Genomic DNA, 19,082 nt, shown 5'->3' with positions numbered 1-19,082 from the left:
GATGTTGGAACCAGCCAACGTTTGATAAGAATATCTGCAGCAAATCTCTGCCTCTGGGTGCAAGCTTGATCTTTAACTTTGGCTTTCAGAAGGTCTTTGTAATTGGTAATTTCGGAAGCTTACCCTAAGATTTAAAAAACTCAAGTGAATATGCTTCAAGATCTCACCAAGTCTGCCGTACTCCAACCGATCGCCACAGTATTCTTCCAAATTGGATATGCATGTGAAATTGGAATGAAGAAATCCCACATCTCATATCATGGTTGTCCTCCATAGCACCAGTCAGGAAGATAATAAAAGTCATCATGAAATCTTAATTAGATTCAACAGAGTACATTACTGGAAAGAAATCGCCTTGGGTTAAATCACTGATCCATCTGGTTTCCATGTTTTGCTGCCGATTCCAAATCGATGTGGTTTGCTTCCCTGGATCTGTGGGACAGCAAGCTCAGTACTTTCGGTCTTTTCGGAATATTCAGCCTCCATCTTCGATTGCTTAACATCTTTTCGGTCTTTTACCCAAAGGCCCGAAAAAATAAAAAAGAAAAGAAAAAAACTTTATAATAACTGTTGCTTAACATTAACATAATAATCTGGGGAAAAGAGACCTTTACATAGCTCAACAACCGTTTCCGCCTCAAACGGCTCAAAATGGATTGAAGTTCCACTCAAAGATCCAATCAAAAGCCAGTTGAATTCCACCCCTCCCCCTGTTTTTTTCCCCAAACTGAAAAGGCATAGCAAAGCAGTAATTTTTTTTCCAGGATCTTTTACTAAAATCCAAAATAGCATCATATTACCAATAAAAACAATGAATGATCCTTCTCCGAGATATAAATAACTTAAAGGTCATGATACACTGTTCAAAACTATAAAAATGCAAAGAAAAAAAAAGAAATGAGTTTTAAAAAAAATACAACCTCAACTTATCTCCAGAACTCACGTTGCCCATGCAATTTTTCCATGAACAACTCTTTCCGTGCTAAGTTGAACAAAGATACAACAATCGAAGTTTGAGTATTGTAGGTCATTGACCATAAACTCGCCTCCTCAAGCACACCTCAGCACAAGCAAGGCTTCATCCTATTTGCCATGAGTATTCACACCTCACCTGCTATTGCCTCCCTTATTTTGTTACTTTTTGAGCTTCATTGCCTTGCGAGAAAGTATACCAGAAGCACTCTTCCCTTCTAGTTTCTTTGTGAACTTCATAACACTTGCCATACCCTTGCGAGCGGCTGCCTTGCGCTCTGCCCTACGGTTAAGCAGCTTTCTATCAAGAGGCCAATATGCATATGGTTCAAGTTTATCCTTTTTCTTGACATCCCCACCAGCCTTCTTATTGGTATACTCACGGCCCGTGTAAGCCCGCCCGGTGTCTGTTGTTTTCCGACGCTTCTTCTGCATTCTTGTTGAAGAACTTACCATTGAACGGCTGCCAATATAGCTTCTTGTATCCGTGTCATGATCTGAAGGAAGGCTCTTCTCCTTTTTAGGTCTGCAACCATCCTCATGAACAATAAGACGGCCATCAGGGTCTATCTCTGGCTCGTCATAAGATGCTTGTTTCCTTTTGAGATGTGTTGATGACTGGAGGGCTGATCTAGTCTTTTGTCGATCTAACAAGTCAAGTGGATCAGCCTCTAAATGGTCAAACAAATCTTCTGGCAAGCTCTTAGTTGCTTGACGCATTTGGCTTGACCTATACAGAAACCAATTGACCATGATAAAACAGTGTCAATAGTGATAATGATTTGTTTTCCATTAAATTGTGCAAATCCAACTCTGTACTCTTGAAGTTGCATACAAGTACTCATAACAGTATGGTCGATTTGCATATCACCGACTACACACATTCAACAAACAAATTCTGCCTCATACTAAATAAAACAGTGTTGCTATGTTTCCCCAACAACCTCCATTGAAGGGGTCCAAACCCAGTTTTTAGTGTCTCTCGGGGTTCAGTTGTCAGGTTGGGGCTGAATTGCCAAATTTTGCCCTTGGCAGTTCATAAAAACTGTGAGTTGCAGTCTCTCCATGGAGGTTTTACAGGAGATAAAGCATTTCCCCTAATAAAACTTAGGATGCAGGTCCAACGATCTCTCCCTTGCGTGGCACAAGTTTAATCTATAGCGTTCTTTTTTAAAAGAATAAAAGATGAAGAAAGTTCTTTACCTCAAAGAAGCGGCTTTTGAGCCTTGAAGAGAGAAAGCCTTGGTCCGTCGGTCACAAAAAGCACTGGCTACCCCAAGTTCTGCATCACTATCATCGTCCCCATTCTCATCTCCAAAATCAGAGAAAATACGAGTATGGTTCCATCTACTTTGCCTGAAAACAGGAAAACAATTAAGCAAACATATCCATACATTAGTAAAGCATCTGTTATGGAATAGTAGCATCATATGACAAACAAAAATATGACATGGGATCACAGTGAGGGTGGTTACCATTCCAAATGCACGATATGAAAATATGGTTGCCCCATTCACACTGGACCCACTTTTAAAATGTTACTGGATATAAACTTGGTAACATATGCTTAAATTTCTAGCATCCAATGAAAGTAGGATTGCTATAATTTTTCCTTGCCAACTTCAAATATAAAATTAACAGGTAACTTTGTTTCTACCTTGTTCAAGAATGACATTTTAGTCCATGGTCATTTTTTATTGAAGGTCTTAATTTTCTGTTAGCTGTCTTTTGTAAGGGTGAGGATTGTCTGGTCGATTTTGTTAGTATATATCATCACAAAGTATAACTGCCAAGGTTCACCGTCTCAGTACCGAACCCCATACTGGTACCATTCTATTATAATGTCGGTACGCAGTATGGTACGGTACGGTAAGGTTCAACATATAAAGCATCAGTACATAAAGTACCATGTATTGGTTCAGTACTGATACAGTATGTCCGGTACGGTACGGTATCGACCAGTACGGCAAACCTTGACACCTGCAATTAAAAGCTGCTATATGAGAGATCCTACCTGGACATAGTCGTTCTTGAATGAAGTGATTCTGAATCTGCTTCAGATCTGGCTTTTCGTTCTTTCCGCTCCCTAGTCTGTCATTTATATTAAAAATTAAGGGAAGTGTACTGCAATAATCAGAATAGGAGCATCATTAAGCCCAAGAAATTTTACCTTCCTAATGTTGGCCAGCAATTTCATATGTTCCTCAGGCATCACTGCCTTAACAGCATCTAAACCACATTTTCTCACCAGCATTTCAATGAGTAACTTAACCTGACAACATGAAACAGAAGTGAGTGTTATGACATGCTAAGTTGTTGATTTCCCCATTTTTCTCTTTCTTCAGAGGAGGTTAATAATGTAATCCTTCGGCAATGTGCAATCAACATCACAGAAAAAAATAGCATAATAACTAACATAAAATGCAAGGAACAGACAACTGATTATAACCCATTGAAAAAATAGAATATCTTGATGTCTCCATGGCACATGAATCCATCAAGTGGCATTAATGTTTCAATTGATTAGCTCAAGTAGTTCACTCATAAAATTGTCAAAAGGGATTTTGCTCGAAAAGGAATAGGAATATATGAAATTTAAAATCAACCAGTAAATCAGTTCAGCACAAGGTTGGAAAACTCGGCGAGTCAACCTATGACTCAGCCGAGTCGAGTCAAATACTAAGGTTACCAAGTCAAAAGTCCAGACAACTGGGCTGATATTAAGAAATGAACAAACCTAGCCAAGTGTTGATAACTCGGTTGAATTGATGAATCAAGAAAAAATAAACTGCCATCGTGTTCTTAATTATTGTTACCACAAGACCTTAACTCGGCCAAGTTAGATAGAGTTGTCACCAAGTTAGACCAAATCATTGTCAAGTCACTCCGAGTCATTGCTGAGTTAAAGGATGACAACAATGTAGATGACAAACAAGAGCAAGGAGGCACGGAGACATGGTTGTAAGAGTTGAGGGTCAAGAAAGTGGTGAAAATGAGATCCTATTCATCTGCCAACACGGCTAGAAATGATTGATTTTTTGTGTTCTAAAAGGCTACTTAAATGACAAGTGATAAGCAAGAAGTTGAAGACTTCAATGTTTTCTTTGTTGTGTTAATTTGAAGTTAGTATATTTCCTAGACTAAATAACATGGACATGATTTATTCTAACTGGGAATCTTGGATGACCATTTTGGTAATGCTATTCATTTGGTTTTGCACATAAATATCACTATTGAATCTATAATATCAATAAATTCATCCTCATTCTTAGAGTACTAGATTAAATTAAATTCAAATTAATTGTGAACGTTTAGATCAATCAAATATATTTTTTAGTTATTTGTAGGAGTTTAACATATATGTATGTATATGCATGTGTATGTATGTATATGTGAGTCACCGAGCTGACTCGCCTGAGTCAAAAAAGTACTAGAGGGTGAGTAAAGTCTGAGTCACAAGTTCTCCAACATTGGTTCAGCATAGTTACTTGGCTCAGGCATGCTGATCCAAAATGAAGCCAAATGAAAAATCATGACTTCAGATAAGGACCGTGTGTATGTGATCAGTATTCATGACTTCAGCAGTCATTTACAAAACTGATATCCAGACATGTCTACAGAGAGATACCTTGGCTTTAAAATGAGTCTTGGTGTCATCTTCCCACTTCAATAGTCCTTCAACCATCTCCCTCAAGTGCATTTGCAACCTGTCCACTTTAGATTTGGCAACCAGTACCTTTATGAGACCTAAATTAGCCTGCAGCAAGTATAACAGATATTGAGCTCAGCCAACTACTAGAGAAGAAAAGAAGGGGGAAACGGTATGTGGTTAAAACCAGAAATAATCATCAGAAAATAGTCAGATTTCTATTGAGTACTCAAAACTCATGTGGGAAAAGAAAGGTACTTTGATTATCTCACGATTCTTTCTTTGCAGGAGGAGAAAAGCAGATGGGAGCAAATTGTAAGATGCAGTGATGAGATCTGAGAACTCATACGCCAAGCGTGCCAACCCTTTTACTGTAGCACTGATCATATGTGGTGTTTCACCAGCAAGACCTCCAGCAATCTGAGTCCATAGAGGGAGAAATTACCAGCATAACATAATTAGCATTAACACTTTCCCTGCTTGATAAATCTGTGTTCTCCCCAATGGACACATTATTCAAGGAAAAGGCAAATGATTGACAGTACCATGTTAAAAAATTGTAGTAGATTTTCTTCCTGCCCGCCTTTGTCCTCATCTCCGCATGCATGGCCAATTTCAACAAGCAAGTCATATGCCCTATTTCTTGTTTTTCTGTTAGCCTGCATAGAGAATCCACAATCAACTATGTATGCAAAGCATCTACCCATTTTGCGCAAAAAATGAGCATACACATTCATATCATCCATAAGGAATGGTCAACGACAACTCAGACATGTAACCTAACAATAAAAAAGGAATATGTAACATTAGAAAAGAGATGTACATGCAAACAGAAAATTCAGAGAGTACATGTGTGCATGCACACACTATGCATTATACTTACTGCAGGTACATGATTGGATCCAAATTTTCACGGGAAGTTTATGCATGAGCTTGTGTGAAGATACATTGCCTAACAGGTGGCTACGAAGTCAGCATCTCTATTTGCTCAACATAAACCTCAAAACATTTATAACCTTCTGAACTATCCATACACCCATACAGCCTAAATAAATTTACTTAAGGTGGAAGGTGCACTATCACATTATTAGTCTGGCCAGCAAGAACTGGAAAATAAAATAAAGAAGATCAGAGAAAGGCTAACCAAACCCGCAGCAAGTAAGCAGGTCCAGCAGCTGCAGGGAAGAAATCAGGTCACGGCAAGAAACAGTCATGCACTCATAGAAAGCAAACAAGAAACCCAGCAGGCAAGACCCTACAGTAACCAACAATTGCTTAAGCGATGGGCAATTGCAAGCCGTGGCAACAAAGCCACAGCACCAACTCCATTTAGCAATCCTCGGTACCGGTAAGCACCAAATGGGGCCTATTAAGCCCAGGAAATAGAAGAAAGAAAGCATCCTGGCAAACCCAGCTATTGACCAATATGCAAATAGACGTCAAGCCAGCAAACAAAACCATGAACATTGCCTCCATTTTCTGAAAAAGATCAATTACCTAGCACAAGAATTTCCCACTAGCCAGCTCCACCCATACAACATCAAATGCAGGTTTAAGTTTCAGAGGAGAGTCTTCAGTGTATTAAACACTATGAGCTATGATTTTACCTTAAGAACCTAATAACACCCATACTTCAGTACAAATTTAGAATCCAGACTTTATATGGCTAGCAAGGGAGTATACTCCCCTTCTCATTCTCAAACTAGTAAGCTGTTTCTTAAAATTCCACTGCAAGGATAAATCACCAAGCTACCCCAAAAAAGTCCAATAAGGTTCCCATGGAATTGAATATATCCCAGCTGCAATGCTAATAAGAGCTTCAAAATTTGTTTTCAATTTAACTATTGTGTTTCTGTAGAATATATTATATGCATCGAACTACTTGCAAAATTGCGTGCTCACCAATACAAACTCGATCCCAGAAAGCATCAGAAAAGGAGAGAACAGCATCTGGTCAAGTGACCATCGATGAAGCTTTCAAAGAAGGGTGGAATCAAACATCCAAATTGTAACATTAAGAGAATAATGAGAAGATGCATCTTCTAAAAATAGAAAAATCCCTACAAAATTTCCAAATACCTATAGTCTAACAAGGTAATATTTCTGTACCCTCCTATGCCTTCCTCTCAATATTGTGCATGCTCTTAAGCAAACGATCATTCTATAAGATCAACAAGGCACCCGCAAGTATGCAATATACAGTAGCATGGTTTAATATATTTAAGGAGTTAAGATCCTCATGCAGCTCTTACTGTTTAAAGTAAGAACTAGCAACTGTTTGTCAAGCATGTAGTTGTCCTACATTTGATGCACGGATAACTCTTACATAAACAGTGGTATTAGGCAGATGCTAAATCAAAATAAACAGAGGAATGACTTTTGACAATCTAGAAACCTCCCCACTGTTCTTAAGAGGACTTTGTAAGTAATGAGTATGTGCCAGTGCATTCAGCCAATTGTAGAACAAACCAGTTGGACTTCTATATATATATGTAGATACTGTAAACAGGAATCAGCCATAAAAATGATGATGATGATGATGACAAGATGAGGATAAGTTTCCTGTAAGGGGATTTATTAATACCTCTTTTAAAGCAAGTAAAATTTCAGTGAGGAAGGAGCTGATAATGTCCCTCTTCTTTTGTTCTGATGGATCCTGCAAACAAAGTAATTTTTCAGTTTCCAGTACTTTTTTAGTCAAATGAATTCCAAGATGATGAATCTATAATTATCAACATGCATTTAAATTCAGAATGATCAAAACAAAAATATTATCATCACCAACCTTTGAAATACGGACAATCAAAAAATATAAACTCTCAAGTCTGTGGCGTTTAGCTGAACAATGACAAGAAGGCAATGCCGCTATCATCAACCCAAGTAGTTCATCCAGATTACTTGAAAGAAATCCTTCACATTCCTGACCACACACATTGACATGAATATCAATAGATATAATTAGTTTTTTTTTAGCAATCACAAATCAAACATAACTAATGATATCTTCGCAAGTTTTGGAAAATGCTTATTATTTCAGATATTGAGAACAAAATCAAACCTTGAGCATGATTGAAAGAATTTTATATGCTTTTTTTTGGATTAACCCTTCTTCATCCTGGAATTTATCAAATCTTACTCAATGTCATTACAAGCATATAATCTGGAGATCAAACAAGTAAACTAGTATTCAAACATTGAAGCACCTGGAACGCAGGCTTGATAGCAGTGAAAAATAAACCAATCTCTTGCTTACCCAGACCTGGCAGAAGTGCAGCTGCCAAGTCCAATAAGAGGGCCCTGCAATCAGATGAAAGGTGCAGCATCAAATATTGCACAAATCCAATTAAGGTTTTGATGAACTAGTTTCGAGCAAACTTCTAAAAATAAACATAGTAAGTCAATACCTTGAATGTGAGAGTGACACTTCGTCAGATGAATTGTCAATTTGCATTGAGTTAGAATTGTTATCTTGCTTCATTTTAATCACTTCCTGAGTCACCTTCAACAGCTTATGCATAGTAGTCATGAAGAATTTCTTGACTACCTTTTCATCTGATATGGAAGCAAACTCGTGGATCGCACACTGGAAGGTAGGGGAACACAATATTCACTTTCTGAAAGTTAACATACCAAAAGCACAACAAACAGGGGCACAAATATGACATATACTACTTTTAAGACTGGATGGCACGAAAGTCCTATTTCTAAAGAAGCTGCAGTTGGAGAGTTCCCAAGCTATGTTTACAGCTTCAGGAAAGTAAAAAAATGGCCACGCTTAAATGATGGAATATAAACTAATTACCAGCTAGTAAAAAAAGCAACCTCTCATACAATACTATAGTCTTGAATATCTTGTATTGATCTACACTGTGGTCTACCCAAACCTGGAAAGTTAGATATGGGTGATATATACCAGGATAAATCCATATGGCCCATTCATATGACCAGTTTCTAACATTCAGATCTAAAAGCACATGAGATCTGTAAAATTTTGAATGGAAAAACAGGATACATCAAATTCTGATGATGCTATCAACAGATGGATACCCATATATTATACTGAGAAACAAAGCGAGCAGCTCAATTGCACTCAATGCCAAATAAGAGATCTCATATATGTTAATTGGGAAAGTAAGAAAACAATGTACCTGCAAGCATCCACCACTTTCTTTTGAAGATGTCAAGAAGACTTCAGATAAAACTGAGAAAAACTCTAAAGAAAATGACCGTATTGCCATCAAATTTTTGTCCGCTGCATCAAGTGTATAGTGATCTCTTGCTTTTCTTTCAGGTTTGCTTATCTCATCATCAGACACGACAGAGTTTCCAGATAGTATGTCCTTGTTCTGTTGAATCAGAATCTACACACGCAAATAAACAGAGAAAGAAACAAGATAAGAAGACACATTTTATGCTATTAAATATTCGAATCTGGATCACGAACATGAGACCTGCAGGCTGGAACATATTATGCCACGCAGACTAGGCTCTTGACGAAGTGCACGACATAACACTTTCTGAAGAATTTTAAAGCTACTGCTAGTATCAACAGGAAAGTTGCAAAAGGCAGGCAACAAAGACCACAGTGAATATACAAGGCCTTCTGCACTCCTAGCTGAATAAACCCGTCCCTCCTTTTCAAGCTGTGGCATAACAAATTTTCATTATTATAGGACTACCTAGAAGAAAGGCATCAACTTATTACATGAGAAGATTAGTACCTTCAGGGATTTCTGCTGTAGTCTTCTGACAATTTCCAAAATCTTTTCTGTAAAATATCCTAAATGGGCACCAACTATGTAATGCTTCAATAAAGGAAGCAACCAAACATTAGCATCAGATATATCTTCAGCATCCAGATTGAGAGGCAAAAGGCATAAAAATGCATCGGGTCCCAAGGCACCAAGGGCTGAGCCAACACATTTGTGAAGCTGCAGGTTGACAAAGTAAGCCCACAACACAGAAACAAGACAGTCATCTGCTTTTGACATCTTAAGTATATTTTTAAAGTCACATCTAATCATACAATATTAAAGGAATTGATGAGCATTATATGTAAGAGCAAATATTTTCCATTGAACTTCTACAGATATGCAAACAATTATGGGCCCAGCAGATGCCAACTTAACTCTCAATGCATTTACCTTCACCCTCTTCTCATAGTTTCTTCAAAGTTATAGTGCTATTTTCCAGATTCCAGGTTATTTTCATGAGATCAGATTAATGAATAATAATAAAAATATCTCAATTCGGCAGATTTGATTGCAGATCTAATATACCCCAGATCTGCATCAGCTAGCACCCCAAATTATATTCTAACTTAAGATACGATACTGAAGGGGTGCAAAGCAAGAATTACTCTTGCAGACCAACAGCCTTGAATGAGTTTGACCACAAAGTAGGAGCTGGTAAAGCTGAGAGTAGAGGACTAAAGAAGCATCATGAGTAGAAAGAATTGATCAAGCAATGGCAATGGAAGCTTTCAAACAATCCACTACAACATATTTTAACCATACTCTTAAGATGACATGGCCATCTTCCATCTCTGCTAACTGAATGGGTAGCCTTTTTAAAGATGGTGCCAAGTCTAGGAACATGGGTGAGCAACCAGAATGCAAAAATATATACCCACAGCAACAGGCATGGAAAAGCAGGCTCAGGGTGACAAAAATTCATGATGAGAGACGATAAATAATGACTAATCAGACTTTAAGCTATTTACAGATGTGATCTAATGGGCTATATCTGGACCACAATTCCAAGCCAGCAAACACCTCCAAGCAGATTATCAACATACAAGTGCTTTACCGCCTTGAATTAAGCAGCATGCACCACTTTGCCAAATTCACTCTAACTGCATGGCAGAATCGCCAAGTGACCTAAGCATTCACTCAATAAAATTTTCAGCATATGGACCCAAGTATTATGTCCACCTGAAACATAACCCATTATGATTTTCCAACTACTTGAACCGTTATTTCGATTTTGCTCTTCGCAATCTTCCAATTGTAGTTGCAGCACCCTCATATCTGCTCTCACAAGGTCTAAGTAGACAATCACCCTCATCAGAATTGCTTTATTGTATAACAAAACATCATAAACTGTCATTGCAAATGAATAACCTGTCTTTGAATATATCTGCCTGTATTTTGGGGGTTCCTTTTTTTGTTTTTCTTTTTTGTTGTTGTTGTTGTTGTTGTGTGTGTGTGTGTGTGTTTTTTTTTTTTTTTTGGTGGGGGGGGGGGGGGGGGGGATCTATCGCATTGAAGATACCCACACCATTGAAGATGATCTATCGCATCTAAAATGCTTAACAAACTAAATGTCGTATATTTCAAAGATCTCTTGTGCATCCAAGTTATCCCAAAATAGATGGAACTAATAAAGCTAACATGTTAATATATCTAGTAGGCTATATAAATTAATATTACATACCATTTGATCTAGATCTAGGCACATACATTAAATTGAATTATTATTTGGATGCTTCTAATCCATAAGCTAAATCAAAACATTATATTGTGCTATCAATACTGTCCATCTTGAGACAGATGCTTAAACAAGCAATTTCCAAAATATATGATTTCAATTTTAGTTTTGAAGCATTTTAGTGCTAGACACTAAAGACCATTGTCTACAACAGGGAGACTTCAAATTGGATCTTTGTTACAACCAACTTTGCCCTCAAGTCAAATGTAGCCACATTTTTTCCTCGCTATGGTCTAATGTACCGCCCCGAGCACTCGGTATGGGACATACCGTACCATACAGAGAGAGAACCGGTACGAAGCTCAAGTTTGGGACGGTACAGGATCTGTACCGTCTCATATCGAGATATACTGAGGTGCGTACCAACCTATACCAAGGCGTATCAAGATAAAAATTGAGAAAAATGTTTAAAAAGCTATTTTAGTACAAATGCATACCATACCATACTGAACCAATAAGGTACCAATATGGTATCCAGTACCAAGATTGTGGATCTTGTTTCTCACTATATACGCATATACATAATAGAAGTTTGTGCAGGCACATGTATGCTTTCTTCTTTTTTTTTCGGTTCCAAGTTTTGCACTTTCAATGCTAACACTCAGTACGAAACCACCTAGTAGTGGACGTAATAGGATGTCAACAAAAATCTACCCATCCAATGCACCAACATTGTAGGTCAAGAGGATAAGATTGCATACCCTTGTCAGCTTACTTCATTATGTGTACAATTTGGAAACTAAAATCTGCGAATGAAGAATTTTTTACAGCATTAATCCTTGCATAACAGGTGAAGTTGCTTATAAAAGTAAGACTACTTTCATCTTCCCTAACGTCTTTGCAAGGCATCAGCAACCTTTTTTTAAGTTATAAGTAGGTTCAAACTCCAAACTAGGAATAGCAAATTTCAAAATTATCCTCCAACTTTTTCACAAAGCCGTCTAGATTTGATCTCCCTTACATCTATGTCATGTATGAGCATAATTATATCGATACAAATAAAATCTAAGAATATTGAACTATTAGTTTTTTTGCCACCTTGCATAGCTACAACTCATATTGAAATTTGACTAACCGAAATTTATATAGTTTTGGAATTAAAGAGACAAAATAAACATCAAAAATTTTTATGGTGTAACACCTCAATTTTGAGAAGAAAGAAAGGATGTTTCTCCAAAACAACGAGAAAGAAGAAAGAAACAATGGACATTAGCAAATGCAATGGATGGAAAAAAAAACTACCTGCTTTCTGTAAGGAAAGTCTTCGTCCGACAACTTCTGTACATCTGCAAGGCTCCTAACTGCTCCAGCCATCAGATAATATGAAGATTCCCCTGAATGTTCCCCATTAAGAATGATAGGTCAAAAATACGTAGAGCAGCATTCTAAAGAAGTTCTAGAATGAAATCATTTTTAATGAACCACAAAGCCTAGTGAAAATCTTGAATTGCTAAACAACAGTGATCAAGATATTCGGTATAAGGAAGCATCTTTCTTTGCCTCATGGGTGAAGATGGTGGGATGAGGAGATTTTTCCAATCCTTATTCACAAGTGCCAAAATGTTGTGGTACATGGGATCTTGGTAATGATCAAGACCCTTTTTTAAAAAAATCTTCAACATGCATGCTTTTTCACACGGCTCGTGTTACAAAGATAAATAAATGAGAAACAAAGAGGAAGAAAAAGAAAAACAGATCTCTTCATGGTTAGTGAAAAGAGATCATACAAAATTGATTCTAGAGGACTCCGCATCCTATAGAGCCATGAGTTTAGTATCACGAACACTGAAAACGATGAAGGAGCTTTCTTTGTGAAAACTGAAAACGATGAAGGAGCTTTCTTTGTGAAAACTGAAAACAATGAAGGAGCTTTCTTTGATACCAAACTGTAATTTTCTATTACAGGATAGGGATCCTAATTGATTGGCCATTGCAAAATTAAAGTTGATAAAGGAAAAAGGTGGGAAACAGAATATAATGAGGATAACTTGAATGAATATTTTGGAGTCCACAGGGGAATTTAACGACTGGATCAATCTCTAAAACAAGAAAAGTCTTCCCCCCTCCATATACAGACAAGGTTAATCAAATCACCCGCCATGGAAATTAATTTAAAAAACAATATTGAGATATAAAAAAAGTTACTGATTTTACCCCACAAAATGTTAACCAAATCTACTGAAACAAGGCTTCAAATACTTGTACCAAGTATTGTACCTACAATTGTGACAGAGAAACAGATGGCAAACCAGCTTGGAAAGGGTCCTCTCCAAAAATTAGCCTAAGTGCTTTGAGAGGACCCACCACTTATGCTCGGTGTTATCATGGGCATTGAGAAAGTGCTCAAGCAGTTTACCCTGGTGCACATGAAAAGGCCACCAACACTCTTAGAGAGATTTCATGCTTCACTACCAAGGTAGTAAGGTACAGACCATCTAGGCCTGCAACCTACCCAGACAAATGTAAATCTAGTAGGTATCCACCTCGACTTCAATGTTCTATGCAGCTACTGAGGTGTTTGCCTAACCATCTTGGCACTACCATTTTGCATACAACCCAAGTACTTTTTTCAATATATTATATATAACTCAAGTACAACACTAACATGGAATATTTTGCCAACATATATTATAAGATATAATAGTTTTAAGACAAATTTTATAAAAATTCAATCATGCATTTCAAAATTGCATCTGTTCATAATGATACCCTAGATATAATAATCCAGCCTGGGCACAACTAATTGGGATCAGCTTTATGGACTCTCATGCACCAAGCATTTTTCCTAAGGGGCAAAGAAGAAAAATATGTTAGAAAAAATATATGATTCAAAAAGTACCAATCTAAAGTTTTACTTTAATATCCTAGCAACCAGACACATGCAATGAACATCCTAAACAAAATAAGTATAAAGTTTTAAATTATTATAAAAAATTTAAAAATAATAGGGGAATCTCTATTTTTTTCCTTGTGTTGTCACCCTTAAAAACAAATGAATTAGCATAGACCTAGGTTTGGATCAAAGAGGAAGAGAGCTCAAGAAACTTGCCTCCCTAAAAATAGCGATTAGGGTACAATTATTTTTTCCCCTTTTTAACAGCTAGGATTTCAGTATTCCCTTTTTTTAATTGAATGCCATGGATCATTTAACTAGCAATTAGTTATGTATTATAAGAAGAGTGTAAGGGTATATTTGGTAGAAAAAATGGTGGATAAAATCAGAAGGAAATATTCTCCAAATTCAAAACTGTTATTTTAGTATAGATAGATGTGTGTCTGTGTGCAACATTGCATGTGGTTACCATATGCATGCATGAATAAGTAAATACATGCATGTACAAAAAATAAAAATTAAGTTAAAACTAAACGATGCAATATTAATTCATTCAGTTGATATGATAAATTTATCCCCCCCCCCCTCCCCTCTTTTAGCTTGTTTCATCTCCCTTATTCATCTAATCATGTTAGTTAAAAATAAAAATTAAGATCACTTAAAACCTTTAATAATCACCAGCTATAATTGATGAAACTAGTTGGACCATAAGGAAAAAATCCAGGTCAAATCAAAGAATAATTCTCATGGCCGGATGGAGCAAAATTTGGCTGTTTAGAGTCTCAACCAATATGAACCATCCTGTAAGTATGATTTTTAAAACTTACTGATCTAAGAGCAGGCCTACTCAAACTTGTTCAAGCTCACGGTGTGCAATTTCATAAGTACATTGATGTTTCTCAAGCAACATAGTCTATTTATTTTGAAGTAACTTGTATTGCTCTCCACTAATGTGCATAAAGTGTAATTTTCGTGATAGGTTTTACACCTGTTTTTGATTTTACTTGCAAATTCAGAAATGTGATAAATGCATGTAATATGCATTCATAGACAACTAGCTGTACATAAAGATGGAAATGGTGAAAAAGGTTGAAGCTGACCCAAAATTTAATTAGATGAATTTTGATAGCAAAAGTTAATATTCTGACGCATATATAGAAATAGATGTTATTAGTTACTTGATCTAAGGTGACTAAATTGGAACTCCGTTTCAAGTGCATCTGAAGCCATCACTAGCAATAGCTTAGTCAATTATTCATAGCAAAAATTATGTCAGATTCTAGACAAGGCATGCATCTACTTTCTATTAAATGACAAAGGACATAAGTATTATGAGTTCTCACTAATTTAGTTAATTTAGCAGCTACATTTATTGAAGGCTTGCATGTAGAAGAAAATACCAATTAAAAAGGGTACCTAATTGATCAAAGGCTGTTGAAAGAACTTGAAAAGACATGTCCCAGACTGCATTATAGCGATAACCAAGGAAGCCTTCAATGATGGCACAAATCTTTTCAATGATTGTTGGTCCAGATTTTCTTGTCCCTCCATCACTAGTCTTGATTTGATCAACACCCTGCTGGACCAGGTTTTCATCAAGGCAATAGCCTATCAAACCCTTTAAAGCTTCTGTAGCAGCAAATATGGCTTCCTCATACTCACTGGCTAAGATCTCTGTCAGGTGATAGAATAACAAATTGATCGTTTTATTTACCAAATAATCTAGTCTAAATCCAAAAAAACGAACTGCTGAAAGCTAAACCAACCTCCAAGGGCATTAAATGTGATAGGAAGCTTCACGATGCATATTTGCCTGTTTAGCTGGTGAACCTTCTTTATACCAACATTGAGCAAGCGTGCTGCTGATGCCATCCCATCTGCTGATTTTTCCTTATCAGTAATGGATAATGCTAATGAACACAGCAGATCTAGCAACACTTCAGGAGCAACCTCTGAAGTTGGACTGCCGCAGAGAGAGTGTAAAATCTCCAATATACTACTTGTAACAACTGACTGCCGCAGATCCAACAATGGTTTGCAGTATTTTAGAATAACATTTGTAGACTTCATTGACATTAGAGGGATACAGTCCTTCAAAGCATTCAAAATATATAGGACCTCCATAGCTCCCCTGGGCCTTTCTCTCTCTGCAGCTGAACTCGTAGGATTAGATCCACCAGCAAGCAGAAGAAACCTCTCAAAAATGGCTGTGATTCTTTCACTTGCTGACACCAGAACTGACAGCCCCTGGAACCTTTGAAGTACATCCCGCAGACATACATGAGACTGCTTTCTGACCTGCAGTTCATCCATTTAACATTTACCCATGTTACACTGTGCCCTTAAAAGTTAATAAAGTACCCCCAGTGACAACCTTCTGATATTAACTTTGTGCAAGTAGCCTTTTTGAAGAATAAGTGATTTGCATCATCCACCCAACAGAAAACGATGAGAATAAAATGATCTTAAAAAAGCTTATTAGTAGCAAGCAGAAAGAAAATAATAAGACGCACAATAAGGCCAAGTAATCAAAATAAAAATGATACAATCATTTAATTTCCCTGTTAAATTTACAGAAGAATAAAACAAGAAAGATCAAAAGGCTAACAGGTAAAAAGAATCCTCTATCTGTCAATCACATAATCCAAAGACCCAACATGCTATTGCTTACAGATATGAGCGCACAAGTATGTAATTCTTGATACAATTTGGGACTCATTTGGGTTGCGGGAAGAATTTTCTCTTATCAGAATGTTGTTTGGGAAAAGTTGATGCCTGGAAAAGTGATTTTTGCATGTTTGGTTGGGTGGCACATTTCAGAGTGGCTTATGTTTGGTTAAATACATGTGAAATCCTCAATCAAGAGAAATATTTTACACCATTCTATCTGGGCACTTTTGGAAAAAAATTGCCCTAGTTCCCAACCAGTGGAAATTGGACTTTCCTATGTCCCATATGGGTTCTTCTTTCCCATGAAATATGGAAATCTTATTCCCATGAAAAAGTTACATTCTCATTTCTCTTCTTTAAAAACTCCAACCAAACATGAAGCATCTCTCCATTTTTCCATTGATCCAACTCTCCCCCCTCCTCCCACAAACCAAACAAGTCCTTGGCTTGTGACAAAGTTTGTCATGCAAAACCAAATAAGAGACATTTAAAACATGTAGGAAATTTGTTAAACCAACATCAACTCTACTCCTAGTGCCCACAAAGACCACAAACATCATGTACAATGCAATTTTTCAATAAATTATCGAGTAGGAGTGAATAAGCTAGATGTTGATGACAGTCTTACGCAGCTAAATTCACAAAAATTCTCAATATTCCAACTTATTACATCTCAAAATGAATTCATGAAACTAACACATGGCTTGCGTATTGTTTTGACACTTTTTAAGAAATATCAGATTTCTCATCATAGGCAAATAAAGCTTGATAAATTTGTTGTTTTGTACACTACAATAGGACAACATAAAATATTTAAAAAAAAACTTTTTAATGCATGGAAACCGCAAAAAATCAAACAAGCATAAAAGAGTGGAGAAAAGAAGAGGTTTTCAATGCAACAATCGTAGGATCAGAAAGAAATACACAACTCGAAAATCAAAAAGCAATAAAGTTTTCAAAGTACCTTCGGCCGGTGATCCGTGACAAACCCAATAAGCACTCCATAGAGAGTGGAAATGCTCGTCCAGTTCCCCTTGTCTCCGACCACGAGGAGATGAGAGACGCACTTCAACCCAGCCTTCACACCACCCTCCGGCAGCGACCCAAACCCTAGAATCCGAACCAGGGTATCGGAAACCGAGGCTCCTTTGCTCCTCAGGACAGCGGGAGGAACACTGGGGAGAGCCATGGAGAGGAAGGAGAGCAGCGCGGTGGCGACGGGGTCGGAGCCGGAGGCGAAGTCACGGGAGAGGCGGTCGAGGGACGAGGCGGTGGCGCCGAAGTAGGCAACGGGCGTGAGGGGAATGCCCTGATCCTTCAGCGCCTGGACCATGGTGCCGACGGCGGCGCAGAGGTGCTGGTGGTCGTCCCTGATGGAGCTGTGGAACCGGGCGAGGACGCCGGCGGCGAGATCTTCTCCAGCGGCTTCGTCTTCCGGGAGGAAGGGCATCTCGCCCTCCATCTCGAGGCCCTCCATGACGAGTGAGAGAGCTTCGAGAAGAAACCCCAAGCCTAGGGTTTTGAAGGGAAAGAGAGAGAGGCGGCGGAAGGAGGCAGAGACTGAAATGGTTTAACCCGGGACGAGACTTACGAGAGACGGGACGCAAGCGAGAGAGATAAAAATAAATTTATATGAGATGATCAACCCTTTTCCTCTTTTTTTTTTCTTTTTATTTTATTTTACTTATTTTTTTTTTTGGGGAAAAATGAAGAGGGAGGTGAGGAGAACCTCACTCGCGTAGCAACCCCCACTGGGCCTCATCCTTGCTAGAGAATATTTGATACGGGCAAACAAATTTTATGTAGGTACGTCACACCGGCAGTACCTAAGTACCGGCAGACCAAATGGCAACTCTACCGGGCAAATCAGGTGGAAGGCATCCGATCCCCGCATTTAATCGACGCCCATGTGTTTCGAACCTGAGCTATTCCAGTAGAATCTTAACCTTGTTCCAACCGTGCTACCACCTCGGTGGTAGATGATCAACCCATGACCAAAAATAATATGAATTGAGACGATGAGATCATCGTATTTAATTTTACCATATTGACCTTACATGGCAGAATTTTAAATTATATTTACTTTTTAAATCATAGTAGGATTATATGATCGAAGAGGAAAAAATATTCCTCAATTCAGTTAAAAAATAATATTTTAATATAATCATTTTATTATATTAGTATTATATATAGTATTTATGATATATATATTTTATAATTATAATGCAAATAGAAATTTGTATTTTATACTTATGTTATGAAATTATTTAATATATTATTTCTATGCACCTTATTTTTCTAATCAATATAAATATTAGTATTAAAATAATAATATAATATAATAATAGCGTACCAAGCTTCAAAAAAATCCATGCCAAGGTCCTCATCAACAACGACCTCCGCTATACGACGCCTCGAGAAGTATATGCCGTCTCCTTATTGATTGGAGACAGCAGTGTCTCCTAGTTC

General features: G+C 37.5%; 1 protein-coding gene across 1 annotated transcript; it reads right to left on the bottom strand.

The window, feature by feature from the left end:
* Nucleotides 1–774: 774 nt before the first annotated feature.
* On the bottom strand, nt 775–18,201 carry LOC103712594 (RRP12-like protein). Its single transcript, XM_008799160.4, has 19 exons — nt 17,578–18,201; nt 15,710–16,241; nt 15,360–15,617; nt 12,353–12,444; nt 9,343–9,552; nt 9,073–9,264; nt 8,770–8,982; nt 8,026–8,204; nt 7,825–7,918; nt 7,680–7,736; nt 7,407–7,541; nt 7,206–7,277; nt 5,167–5,280; nt 4,880–5,041; nt 4,601–4,729; nt 3,143–3,244; nt 2,987–3,063; nt 2,176–2,328; nt 775–1,702 (listed from the first exon to the last, which is right to left on the bottom strand). The coding sequence occupies exons 1-19, from the start codon at nt 18,088–18,090 to the stop codon at nt 1,135–1,137; spliced, it is 3,852 nt and encodes a 1,283-aa protein (XP_008797382.2). The 5' UTR covers nt 18,091–18,201; the 3' UTR covers nt 775–1,134.
* Between the last annotated feature and the right edge of the window lie 881 nt (nt 18,202–19,082).

This window comes from Phoenix dactylifera, chromosome 8 (assembly GCF_009389715.1).
Source record: "Phoenix dactylifera cultivar Barhee BC4 chromosome 8, palm_55x_up_171113_PBpolish2nd_filt_p, whole genome shotgun sequence".
NCBI classification, from domain to species: domain Eukaryota; kingdom Viridiplantae; phylum Streptophyta; class Magnoliopsida; order Arecales; family Arecaceae; genus Phoenix; species Phoenix dactylifera.
The sequence above is the reverse complement of the archived record's forward strand: the minus strand, read 5'-3'. Positions and strand labels throughout refer to the sequence as shown.